Raw genomic sequence first — 13,766 nt, forward strand, 5'->3', positions numbered from 1 at the left:
CGATGGTCCCCCTGCAATCCAGGACAGGGACACAAAAGGCTGCTTGGAGATTGTCATTTCAGAGAGGGAAAACAGAGGCCACAGAGGGAAGTGATATCTGCTGAGCCCGGGTAAGCCCGGCTGGGCTGAGGGTGGGAACGGGAACAGGCCTGGGGGCTTGACTGCCAGTTCTAGGCTCTTTTAACAAATCAGGCTGTCCTGCTGTCAGAAATGCGCCCGTCAGGCCTAGGGGTGGGAGGGTGCCCAGGTGCCAGGCACAGGGGTACACAGCACCCAAGGGCTCTGGGGTCTGCTCTCCATGCGGCTGTAGATAAAGAGCTTGTTCACAACAAGCCCAGGGCAATGAAGCCAACAAAGTGCATGTTGCATGGGCTCCCCATGTCTGGGAACCCCCTCTGGAGTCTGGGGTCATCAACAGCGGAGTTGGGGGCTGCTGCTCATGCTCATGCAAATTCAAGTAAACACCCTCCCTGCCCAGTCCCCTGGCCTGGCTAATGCACCTCTTTAAGAAACCCCTCCCCACCGCCCACTGGCTACCAGGTCTGGGCAAGATGTCCCTCCTCTGAACTCCCCCAGCCTGAAGGCTCCCTGAGTACGGTCTACCCAGTGCACAGGTGGGACTTGGTGAAGGTTTGCTGAGTCACAGGAGGAAGCGTTAATTCACCTAATCTGCGTCTAGCAAGTGCTAGTGAGACTTCCTCCTGCCAAGGTCCAGCCCCCTCTCAGCCAGGCCTTGGACACAGAGGTAAGGGCCCTGCAGGGTGCGCCTTCTACAACTGCAACTCAGCCCTCGGTGTCCACCTGTCCCTGCCAAGGCCCGTGTCCCAGCAGCTGACACCCCCAGGTGCCAAGGCATCTCCAGTCACCTCCTCCCTGACCTACCCGATTCTAGAAACATCCTCTTGGCAACCTGGCTCTGAAAGGCTGTGTTGGGGCCATTTACAAAGATCTCTTGGAAATCCCTAGGACTCGAGGGTATGAGAGTTATTAAAAAAAAAAAGAGTAGGGTTTATCACTAAATTTTCCTTTTAATGGTTTTGCAGTGACGTGAGATACTTTTGTTTCCTGAGAGAAAAGGCATGTTTCAGATGAATTATTGACCAAAAACAATTGGCCGTGAGCAAGAAATCCTCCGCTTGGCTGGAGAGAAATGTGGACAGGCAGCTGGCCTGAGTGAGGATGCTATCTCTTACAGCCCTAGCTGAGGTCAGCGCCTGGGGGGCAGTGGGGAGCGCTCTGCTCTGTAGGCCGGGTTGCAGCTTCTGCTGCCTCTTTCTCTCTCCACCAAGGGGTTAGGCCTCCTCCCTAGCCTCCTTCTAGGTGGGTTCTGGCAGCATTGGGCTCTATTTCTGCCTCCACCTGCAGTGAGCACAGTCCCCTTTTGTCATTAAATATCTGCTGCACCAGGGATGCTCTCTCTGGATTATGAAGACCTCGAGGTCAAAGGGCTGGGTCCTATTCCTTGGTGTCCCCAGGTCTTGGTCCAGAGATGGATGCAGAGCCTGGTGCGGGCAGCAAAGGGACTGTGCAGCAGAGCGTCCGCTTACACCCCACCTGCCTGCTTCACCGGCTTTCTGCCCTGTGCTCCCGGGAGGCTGACCTTACTGGCTGTGTGTCCTGATTCCCCTGCTTCCTGGGTTGGGCCAGTGGGAGGCACCCACTGTAAACCTAAGCGTGGAGAGCCGCTGGGAGCATTTCTTCCCCCTTCCTCTCTGTTTTGGGGCTGCTTCTCTGACAGTTCCAACCTCAGCTCCTGCTAGGCGGCCCTTCTCCTAAGTGCGAGTCTCTCACAAGGTTCCCACAGCACTAGTTTCCCGCTCGTCTGTCTTCCTAGAGGTGCTAACCGCTCCCACTCTGCAAGTCACTGAGTGCCTCACCTGCCCCATCTGCTCTCTGGGCCTGCCCAAAGCGCTGGAATAATCCTCGCCAATCGCTGGAGGAAGCCCCGCCCATGCCCCACAGGAGCCCCACCCACACCCCTGGAAGAAGCCCCACCCACACCCCTGGAAGAAGCCCCGCCCACGCCCTGGTGGAGCCCCGCCCATGTCCCTGGAAGGAGCCTATTATCTGAAGTCGGTCCACTGAGCCATCTGGGATGAGTTGTTTTTTCCAGGGTGCTAACAGACTCAGGAGCTAAGAGCTCAGAGAGAGTGGAAAGGGACAGACAGGAGGCCCCTCTAGCTGCTCTGAGATGACGCCCCTCACACCCTTCCTGGGAGCCCCCCAGCCCAGCTGAAACAAAGCCCAGCAGACTACGCTGGTCGGCACTGCCATAGTGAGCTACTCATGTGACTTTGTTCTCTTTCCCTCCTCCCGTAGAAGCAGGTAGCACATTTCTTCAGGGGAGGTTTGGGGCAGGGAGGGAGGCAGAAGTGGCTCAGGTGTCTTTTGTAAGAACACGAGCTTATATTAAACAGATTATTCATGTTGAGCCTCTCCCAGGGGAAGTGGAGCGTGTCTGCAAGGAGACTGGCAGCCGTGGCCTGGTGGTGCACACTCTTCCCCCAAAAAAGTAGCTACCGAAGCTAATCTTCAGTACTTCCTCGTGTCTAGAGTCACAAGCAAAGTCACCACTCAGCCTAGTGACAAAGGCCTCCCCAGTCAGGCTCACGGCTTCCTCCAGCCTCATCTGCGTCGCAGGGGCTTCCTGGTGCCCAGCTGCTTCCCCTCACAGGTGCTTTGACCTAGAATGCCTCCCCTGCTCTGTTACTTAAAACTCTCCTCCCATTCCAGCAGGCCCTCAGCTCAAATGCTTTATAGTCCAGATCAGAATGCACTGTGACTCCTCCAGGCAGCCACAGCAGGCTGCCAGCAAACCTCCCACAGCCTCATGGAGCAGCCTGTGGGCACAGCCTGGGTCTTACCTGTTTGCAGGCCCACCAAGCCTGGCACAAAGGAGGTGCCTACAAAACACGTGGGAATTGGATTAGCTATGTCCCCTGGGAGACTCCAACCATCCACCTTGGTTTTCTTTCTTCCTTTTTTTTTTGAGATGGAGTCTTGCTCTGTCGCCCAGTAGCCTGGAGTGCAGTGGTGCAATCTCAGCTCACTGCAACCTCCGCCTCCCGGGTTCAAGCGATTCTCCTGCCTCAGCCTCCCGAGTAGCTGGGATTATAGGCATCCGCCACCATGACCTGCTAAGTTTTGTATTTTTAGTAGAGACGGGGTTTTACCATGTTGGTCAAGCTGGTCTCAAACTCCTGATCTCAGGTGATCACCTTGGCCTCCCAAAATGCTGGGATTACAGGCGTGAGCCACTGTGCTTGGCCCCACCTTGGTTTTCAAGACTAGGCCCCTACCCAGAGTTACAGGGTCTTGAAGCACTGGGCCTTTCTGTCTGTATGTCCTTCTGGCCTCAGAGAAGCACAGACAGACCTCACCAAACCCCAAGTGTCCCCTCTCCCGCATCCCTGAGGAAGGGCAGGCAGGAATACCGAGGTCTCTTCTTAGCCCAACACTGGAGTCTAACTCATCAATAACCCTGAAACATGGTGCTATAGTCAGGGCTGGGCTTCGGAGTCTCTTTGTTCTGGGTTCAATTTCTGACTCCATTACTTGCCAGCCATGCACCCCGGGCAGCTCTCTAACTCCTTAGAACCTCAACCTCCTCTGCAAAATGGAGTTGATTGGGAAAATGTAGGTGGAGATGAACTAAGAGAACATTGGTGAGGAGAGGAACCCAGTGCCCGGCTGAGGTATTGCTGATTACAGTTATGCCTGTGTTATTTATCCGTGTTTTTGGAGACTGCCTCACAGCATGTGCATTTTGGGCAGAGGGGGCTCTGAGTTTGGGTTCTCGGCTGGGTGGCAGATGCCCAGGGCATGGCCTGTCCAGCGTAGAGCCGCCATGCCCGGGCCCTGCCCCCAGGTATCCTCCCTCCTGTGCCCCGTTACCAGGATGCTCCTGGTCTATTGGCTTTCCACGCCCCCACCCTGTGTGCCTGATCGTGCACTTGTTTTAAGACTTTTACCTTGATATTTTACTTTCTGCTTTTGAATTACTAAAGTGACATCACATAGAACAACCAATTTAAAGAGTAAACTTAAATATTTTAGGTGTTAGGAATGTTCTTAATGTGGGGCCTCTAATTTTGGGAGTCAGGAAATGTTTTAAAAACTTCCTTAGAAATAATTATATTGTTAACAACTCCTATTACTCTTTGGTGCTTTGCAACATTTTCGTATTTTTCACCTTGCACTGGGCCTGACATATAATTGGTGCTAATCAATTGCTTGTGGAATCAAACTCCCTAAAGTGACAGAGACATTATTTCTGAGATCAACTTTAAACATTTTGGCAATGAAAAGATCAAAGGAAAATAAAATAGATACAGCAAATATAGCAAAATCCTGATGAACTGTTGAATCGGGCTGAGGGTAGATGGAAGGTCACTGTATGTTCTTTCTGCTTCTTATACGCTTAACAACTTTTATAATTTAAAATAATGATACGGGATGTGTGTAGGAGCCCCAAGCCCAGCTGGGGTTCCCTTCGGCTTGGAGCTGGGTGCAGTGGGTGAGCACTCACCTTTTTATGGCTTTGTAGCAAATGATGACAAGCACAGTCAGAAACACCAGGGAGGCACAGCATACGGCAATGATGATCACCAGCCCCGACCACCAGCTTTCCTCAGTGGGGCAAGAGGTAGAGTTGGGAGCTGAAAGAGACAGGAGCAGCCTGAGTGTCCCCTGGATGAGCTGGTCATGGCCAGTGACAGAGGTGGGACCATCATGGGTGACACCAACAGAGGCGTGGGGAGGTCACTGGCAGGACCATCATGGGTGACACCAACAAAGGCATCGGGAGGCCACTGGCATCCATCACCTGGATGAAGGCTCCCTGACCTTTCCTGCCATCCCTACCCCCACCCTGCTGCAGGTGACATCATGGCTGGCCCCCAGCCAGGCTGGCCTCCGAGCGCCTCCATCCCTGTCCCGGTGTGCTCAGAGCAGGGGCTAAGCGCCGCGCCCCAGGCCATCCATCCTCCCTCGGCATAAGCTAACTGACAGCAGGGTCAGGTCTAATTTCCCATGAAAAATAACAGAGCGTCTCATTCTCTCAGCTGAGGCACTAAATCTGGTTCCTCTGCAGGCGGGGGTGGGGAGCAGGGCTCACAGGGGATGCTGAGGGAGGAAGGAAAGAAAGGGAGGACTGCCAATGTCCATTTCTTAAGCTAATTTCTTGCAAGACGCAGACTTTCTCCCTTCTTGGATTCAGTCCGTGGGGTGGGTATTTGCCGCTATGTCAGTTTGCACGGGGGTGGCCAAAATTTGGAAAAGTGTCATTGACAAGGCACCGGACACTGGTGCTACAGGGCCCTCTTTTAGTTACTCAATCCATGGAGTCCTTGGGGTGAACCTGTCCTCCCTCCCTTGGCACAGGCCGTGTTGGGGTGGACCTGAAGGACTTTGTGTCAGTGAGGCCGGTTCACTTTCCTCTGAGAAAAGCAAAGACATCACACAGTCTCATCCCAGGACTTCTGGGAAGACTCAGACACAACTGGAAGGGAGTGCCCAGAATTGCAAAAGGAATGGGAGGGAGGAAGGAAGGAAATGAGAGGGAAAAGAGGAAAAAAAAGAGAAAGGGGGATAATGAGGGAGGAAGGAAGGGATGGATGGATGGACAGACAGAGAGACAGTTTTAACTTTGGACAGGTCTCCAAGATGTGAATATATGCAAAAGAATCAGAAATATACCCCAGACTTGGTGTCCACTCTATAATAGATACTTTGAGGGGTGCAATAGTAAGTGAGGAACCAGGGGATGACTTCCCAAAGGGTAATATGGATGGCTTCATTATTACGATTTTTATCAAAGTGTAATTTACATCTAGTGAAATGCACCCCCATCTTAAAAGTACCATCCTCTGAACTTTGACAAATGCATGCACCAGTGGAAGCCACACCTCCTGCATGACACAGAATATTTTCAACAGCCCAGAAAGTGTCCCTGTGCCTCTTTCTAATCAATCCCACCCTGGGGGCAACTGCTATTCTGATTTCTAAAATCATCAATTACATTTGCTTGGTTTTGACATTCACATACATGGGATCACGCAGTATGTATTTTTTTTGTTCCTTTATTTAGCATAGTGTTTTTGAGATTCATCCATGTTACTGCGTATTTCAGCAGCTCCTTCCTTCATTGCTGAATAGTATTTATATGAACATATCACAATATTTTTTTTTTGAGATGAAGTTTCGCTCTTGTTGCCCAGGCTGGAGTGCAATGGCTCACCGCAACCTCTGCCTCCCAGGTGCAAGCGATTCTCCTGCCTCAGCCTCCCAAGTAGCTGGGATTACAGACATGCGTCACCACGCCCAACTAATTTTGTATTTTTAGTAGGGACAGGGTTTCTCCATGTTGGTCAGGCTTGTCTCGAACTCCCAGCCTCAGGGGATCCACCCGCCTCGGTCTCCCAAAGTGCTGGGTTTACAGGCATGAGCCACCGTGCCCGGCCACGATTTGTTCATCCATTCACTTGATGACCAACACCTAGGTTGTTTCCAGTTCTGACTATTGTGAATAGAACTGCTATAAACATTTGTGTACAAATCTTTGTACAGACACATTTTCCTATTTCTCTTGGATAAATATCTAGGAGTGGAATTGCTGGGTTTTGTGGTATGTGTATGATAAACTTTAGAAGGACATGCCAAGCTGTTTTTCCTGAATGCTTGTACCTTTGTACATTCTGTGCAGCATGAAGAAAGGTGGAAAGAAGAAAGAAGATGGGAAGAAGGGAGCGGTTACTGATTTGTTGCAGCTGGATTAGGAGATCCAGGGAGCCACTATGTGTTTCCCAGTGAACCAAAACCCCACTAACAAATGCAAGGTCCCCACGAGTGAGCCTCAGATGTCACAGAGACCAAGTAGAATCAGAAATGCTTCCTAATGGTGGTTCACGCCTGTAATTCCAGCACTTTGGGAGGCCGAGGAAGGTGGATCACCTGAGGTCAGGAGTTTAAGACCAGCCTGACCAACATGGTGAAACCCTGTCTCTACTAAAATACAAAATTATCTGGGCATGGTGGCGGGCACCTGTAATCCCAGCTACTCGGGAGGCTGAGGTAGGAGAATCGCTTGAACCCAGGAGGTGGAGGTTGCAGTGAGCTGAGATTGTGCCATTGCACTCCAGCCTGGGTGACAGAGATTCCATCTTTAAAAAAAAAAAAATCAATAAATAAAATAAAAAGAAAGAAATGCTTCCTGAGAGATGGCTGATAGGAGGATGCCACTGAGATTCTCAGCTAGGGCAGGACCAGGCCTTTAGAAACCTCAACACTGAAAAGATACACAATATAGCATTGAAAATAGGAATGAACTCTAAAATACGAAAAAGGAGAGCCACCGGGTTTCTCATTTTCCCCATGATGAACTTGTTCAATGGTTTCTTGGTGAAATATCAAACAAAAAATCCTTCTCTCCAATTCCTCACTTTGGGGTATCCCTGACTTGGCTGTGTCTTCCTGGGGTGATGTCCTCACCTTCCCTACACTCTGGGAAGTCAGAAGTCACTGCTGGAGAGTCAGAAATATAGCCAGATCATCCAAGGCTGTTCTGTCTACACTGCACCCCCAAGCCCCAAAGGTTTACCTCCTCATTTTCACCACAAAGGGAAGCAATTTTGGTTTCCATGGCTCTACTTCAGGCTGTGACTCCTCTGGGCCATGCCTGCCACCAATGGTCCAGGACCACAGACGGTCACACGCCTTTACCAGGGCTGGCGCCAGCTGCCCCATGGATTGTTAATTACAAAGCTAAGACCTGATCATCTTGCTCAGGACACTCCTGTGGCTGCGGACAGAACTACCGGTGTGTGGTCTCAGCCAGGGGCTGCCGTACCCCCTCCTGTAAGCACTTAGAAATATTGGGGTGGGTGCTGTCTTTGGCTGTCGCAATGTGTGATCCCAGCAGCTATGGATGTTAATGACAATGAACTGGATATTCTCACACAAGGTAGAATTGTCCCTTGAAAAATGCCAACAGGGCCCCTGTTGAGAAATTTCATCAACTTGATTGATTATAAACCTCATAGGGAATTTGGCACTGAATTTCACAGTGGCTCTCTTCTTTACATTCTCCGTTAGTTGGGTGGGAATTTTCTTTTGCTATTCCTTTTCAAACATAATTGATACTGAAAGCAGTAAGCCCATGGCTCGCAGCATCCTGCACAGGTTCCCCTCTAATATTCTGCAAGCACACTCACCACCGCATGTGTGTGAGGAAACTACCCAAGGCAAAAACGCTAACAGCTATGAAATGAGGGAGGCATTTTGTGAAACCTAGTCAAGGCATACATCTTGGATTTTGCTCAGAAAACCAGCTGTTGTGTTCAAAGAATGCATCCTTATTTATCCTTGCTTGAGTCAATTAGAGAATGTTGGAGCTGGAGGAAGTCTAGGAGGTGTTATCTCAAAAAAGAGAATACAATATGGAGTCTCAGGATCAATAAGCAACTTTCCCATGGGCCAGGGTTGGGACCCTGATCTTTGGGCTACAGGCTGGGTCCATCCCTGCCTGAACTTCCCTCCCATGGGGTGTGGCCAGCACCTCTTTCTGGAGGTGCTAAGACAGCTTACATGTGCGCAGATTGATGGTTCATGTTCGAGAAGATAGCATCATGAAGGTGCTCATTCAGTCATTTGTTCATCCAGCAAACTGAGCACCCTCAGTGCCTGGCACTGTGCTAGGATCTGGGAGTACAAAAATAAATCAGATGTAAACTGCTTCTTTACCAGGGCTGGCGCCAGCTGCCCCATGGATTGTTAATTACAAAGCTAAGACCTGATCATCTTGCTCAGGAGTCTCCGGGGGAAGAGGCATGCATGAATTGCTCATATAGCAGGTGAATGTTATTTCAGGGGTGCGGATGATGCCTTATGAGAGACAGGTGGTCAGACAGGGAGGCTGAGACAATCAGAGAGTGCTAAGTTCCAGGACTGAGGCTACCTGGGCTCTCTGCCTCCTCTGTCACCCCCTCTACCTCCCAGCCAAGATTCTGCAAACACAACAGAAAGGCAGGCGCTGTCCTGACATCTCAGGGGTCGCAACACTGTCTTCCCCGAGGCTCAGTGAGGCTTTGTCTGCTGTATTCATTAAACACTCCTGGCGCCTGTAAAGATGATGAAGCTGGCAACCAGAGAGAGCAATTGCGAGCTGCCCAGGCTCAGTGTTGCTTCCTCAGAGGAGCAGCTGTCTTTTCGTTATGAGATGCATCGTTAAAAGCTTCGGACTCTGCTTCCAGCCAAGATGGAGTAACAGGGGCCAGATCTGCCCTCCTGTCTGAAACATCCAAAACCATACCAAAGATGTGAAACAGTGGTTTTTAAAAGAGGCAACCAAAGACAGTGATTCCTATGAGGTGAGTCCTACCACAGGCCCAGCTCACTGCCTTGAGAGAGTTTCCAAAACAGTAGTGCAGGAAGGGAGAATCCGCAGGGCCTGGCCAGCTCCATAAGCTGGAGAGATTCAGCTGAGAGTCCAGAGAATGAACAAGACAAATGAGGTCTCTCCCCAAGGGAACTCTGAGAAGAGTAGAAGAAGCCAGTGGTAAGCAAATACACCAATGAATATATGATGGCACATGGTGGCAAGTGCTGTGAAATAAAAAGATAGGTCCCATGGATGTTTGCAGAAGAAGCGGTGGGGTGGGCAGCTTTGGATGTGCCCACCTGTATGGGGTCCAGGGAGGCTAAGGAGTCCAAGGAGACCAGAAAATTCCCTTGGGCAGGGTGGGGGAGGTGGACTTGTGGATCCACCCAAGGTTCAATGCATGAAAGAAGTGTGTGAGGTCAGACAAGCCCTCCAGGTACTCTTGGTGGCAAATGCCTCCTCTATCGTCCTCATAGGGTTTTTGTGACTATCAAAGGAGATGATGGAGACAGCATTTTGGTGGGTACCAGGAATAGCAAAGACTTCAAGGTCCTACTAGGCACAATGGTGCATAGCTCAGTTATATTCCCCTTTCAGAAGTGGAGAAACTGAGGCCACACAGTCAGGGGCGTTGCAACAGTACTCACGGCTACCTCAATACATACTAATGTATGACCCAGGCAAACAGCTGTCCCTGTCAGAGCCAGCTGTTGGAGAGAAGCTGCACACAGGAGGTGCTGGACTGACAGGAGGGAACAGATCGAGGGATGAATGAATCAAACAGCGAGTAGGTTGGAAACAATCTCAGTTTTGCAAGATATCTTTAACTAGGAATGCAGTCTGGGTCTAGAAGAGCCGAGTGAGAGCCATGTTCTTGGTTTTAAAATTGTTTCTCCATTGTGAGATGGAGGCTTTATCTACGGCTGGGCCTCTTGACCCTGTGAGTGGGCAGCCCAGGCAGCCCACACGGCTCCCTGGTTCTGGAGCACAGCATCAGTGCCAGGCATTGCTGGTGACACCACGGGCATGCTGGGGCCTCTGGGCCTCAGAGGCATCGTTAGATGGCTCTCCTAACTTTCCAAGTCTTTGGGGACTCAAGCCCTGGGCTGCCTGAGCTGCTTCCTGACTGCTTCTCAGGAGCTGAAAGGGCCTGGCGCTTAACTGGCCTTGATTGCAGTCAGGTGGGAGCTGTCACTGCAGTTGCTCTCTCTGCTTCTGGCTTCCTGAGCAGCCCAGCTCCAGGCCCATCAGGCGGGTCACAACTGCTGACGATGCAGTCTAGTGCCACTTGTCTAGGGCCCCCTGCGCCATAGAGATCAGCCTCCGTCTCCCTCAAGGAGCCAATGTCGGTGAAGGTGCTTCCCAAGCCTCCGAGAACAGTTCAGCCTTTGTTGTGGGAAACCAAAGAAAGAAGCACCTGGGCTGGGAGTTGTTTCTCTGCCTTAAAACGAGTGTGGGCCTGGTGACTCGGCCATGGGGAGCAGAGGTGAAAGGAGTCACAGCCCTGCTCCAGGGACAGTCTCATGGCACCGCTGGTCCTCAGTGTGTGCAGGGGTCCCCTTCGGCACCGCTCCCTCCCACCCACCAAAGGGTCTTGAGGAAACGATCCAGCATGTCACCAAAAAGTGCAAATGCACAGGACTTGCCGCGCCCTGAAAGGGGGTGGGATGCTGAAAAGCACTTAGGAAAGTGCGTCCTCTTCGGCCCTGCCTCAGCCAGCTTCCTGAAGCCCCCACTGGTTTTGTCTGGCTCACAAAGACAGTGTGAGGGCTGGAGCTTTGCTAAAGATTTGTGTGATGCAGAATCTGTTTTGTAGACCCTTTGGACAGGGGGAAACTGAGGCTCAGAAAAGGGGAGGAGCCCGCCCGAGGCCACACAGGGACCTGACCCAGGTCCTTCGGTCTCAGCTTTATTTATGAACGGCCCCCAAAGCACCACAAAGGATGTGGTTTCTCTGAAGTCTCTTCTGGGCTGACCACCCTTTCCCTGCCTCAGGGCCCCCAGCCCCAAGGCCACCGAGGAAGGAGTGGCATGGGAGCGGGGCCGGCCACTCTTCTGTGGGCCTGACCCCACACAGGGTCCCATTGTCTCAGGGACACAAGGGGCCGCCTCTCAGGCCGCTGCTCTCCATTCCTGGGCACAGGGTGCCCTCGGGGAGGCCTGTCCCAGGGCGTCCACCTCCTATGGCGGCTGGGGGAGGTCTGGAGAGCCAGCCTGGGTGCGGGGCTGCTCACTCACTCCTCACCCCGAAGGCATCAGAGTACGTGGGCTGCACTTGAAAACCACAAATACAAAATCAGACCTCGATGCCTTACCCAACCTCTGCAACAAGCCCCTATTTCTACAGATAAATGAGAAATCTCCTTTGGGGTGTGCCTGGATGAACACAGTGCCCTTGTGCACCTACAATTCAGGGGCCCCCCCACTCCTTCTCTGTCAGTGGGAATTTGGCTCAGGCTTCTGGGTTTAGCATGGAGATGCCCTGTTTCATAAGTCTCCCCAATTCCTCCCTCCAATCATGGGTTCCTACAGCAGGAAGCTCCTGGCTGCCCATAACCACAGGTGAGAGGCACCCGTGCCCAGCCCATGCTTAACAGAAAGCCAGGGAGGTGCATCTAGCCTCCCTGGGGCACAGAGCTCCTGGGGGTGCCTCAGTGGTCTGCTTTTTCCAAAACTAAGGGGCACACCCTTCTCTACTGTGCAGGAGGGAAGCAGTTTGTGGGCACTGTAGCCTAAATGGGGCTCCTGCCCTGCAACCTGTAGCCCTGGGCAGGAGTGGGAGGGGAGTATCCCAGGGAAGTGATGCTGGCTTGGCCTGTTTGGGGGCAGTCTGCCTCTTGCCCACTTCCCCCACGCTGCCTCCTGCATGCCAACCATGCCCCTTCCTGCCCCAGGAAGCTGGGCTTTGGTGGCTGGCAGCATGGAGCACGCCCCCCTCTCACCCACCACAGATGGGAACAGTGGGCCTGTGGATATGCACAACGCCTTGGTCAGCCTGTGGTGGGTGGTGTGGCAGGAAGTCAGACCTCAAAGTGCCACCAGGACGGTCTCAGGGCTCCAGAGCAGCCCAAGCCACAAGGGTGGGCCAGACTGGACTCTTCACTGAGTGAGCTTCATGGGGTGAGTTGTCAGAGTCCCGGGTCCCACCCTCACCGCTGTACGAATGGTCCCGAAAACATTCTCTCTGCCCTCAGCCTTTTCTCAGCAACTGCTTTGTGTGTGCAGCACCTTTCAGGCCCCCAGCCCCAGCCTGGTGGGCCCCCTGTGCTGGAGGCATCCAACAGGGAGTAGGGCCTCCTTGCCCCGTGCTCCTCAATACCGCTGGGGCAGTGCCTTCCTCCTGGCTCAGGCCCCCATGTGGGCATTCCCTCTGCCCTCTGAGTGGCCACATCCTGCGGCTGCTCCCTCCGAGCCCCTCTCCACCTTCTCCCTGACTCCAGCCCTGTGCTGGGTCTTGCTGGGTTATCTCGGTTGTCCCATCCCCCCACCAGCCCTTCCTTCCTGGGGTATCATGTCAGCTGCCCAGTTCAGCACAGTGGTTATCCACACTGGCTTTGAATCAGAAGGACCAGGAGTTAAAATCTGGATCCTGACTTTGGGCAAGTCATCGACTCTGTTAGATTTAATCTCAGTTTCTTCCACTATAAGTCGGGGGAAGGCAACAGAACCACCTCCTCATGAGAGACAGGATCAGAGAGCCAGCAGCAGACACCCCTCCGCCACCTGCCCAGGTCCTTCCCCTTCTCCCTGCAGAACTCCGACTCCCCTCCTGTATCCTTCGCCCCCCAGAGGGCCTAGGCTTTGGGAGAGGAAGGCTCAGTCTAGGAGGTGGGTTTTCAGGGGTTGCAGCCAGGCCTGGTTGTTCCAGTACTTATGCCCCTAATTGGTTTAGGGGTCATAGATTCCGGCAAGGACAGGAGAGGAAAAGTCTGCTGGGGGGTCCTGGGAATGGTTTCCCGGCTCTTAAGGGAGATGCAGAGGTGGTGGCTTCTCCTGCACACTGCTGCGTGCTTTACTCCAAAGCTGAGCAGCTTATGGAGATTGAGGGTGCTGGGGTGCAGGGTTGAGGGGGGGTCTCAGTGTGATGTAGGGTGGTCAGGGTCAGTCTCCAGAGAAGACATTGGAGCAAAGACTGGACTTCGGCAGGGGTTTCATCATGCAGGTGTCTGGGGGAAGGAATGGTCAGAGTGCAGGCCCTGAGGAGAGTGCAGGCCCTGAGGAGAGCGCGGGCCCTGAGGCGAGCGCGGGGTCTGAGGCGAGCGCCGGCCCTGAGGTGAGCGCCGGGTCTGAGGTGAGTGTGGGCCCTGAGGCGAGCGCGGGGTCTGAGGTGAGCGTGGGCCCTGAGGTGAGCGCCGGGTCTGAGGTGAGTGTGGGCCCTGAGGAGAGCACG

General features: G+C 52.8%; 1 protein-coding gene across 1 annotated transcript in view; it reads right to left on the reverse strand.

Annotated features, from left to right (window-relative positions):
* PRIMA1 (proline rich membrane anchor 1) overlaps window positions 1-13,766 on the reverse strand; it is a 75,249-nt gene that overhangs the window by 14,741 nt on the left and 46,742 nt on the right. Inside the window, exon 5 of the mRNA XM_017857975.1 lies at window positions 4,529-4,658. Within this exon, the coding sequence (XP_017713464.1) occupies window positions 4,529-4,658 (130 nt within the window). The remainder of the gene's footprint in view (window positions 1-4,528; window positions 4,659-13,766) is intronic.

This window comes from Rhinopithecus bieti, unplaced genomic scaffold (assembly GCF_001698545.2).
Source record: "Rhinopithecus bieti isolate Rb0 unplaced genomic scaffold, ASM169854v2 scaffold_41913, whole genome shotgun sequence".
NCBI classification, from domain to species: domain Eukaryota; kingdom Metazoa; phylum Chordata; class Mammalia; order Primates; family Cercopithecidae; genus Rhinopithecus; species Rhinopithecus bieti.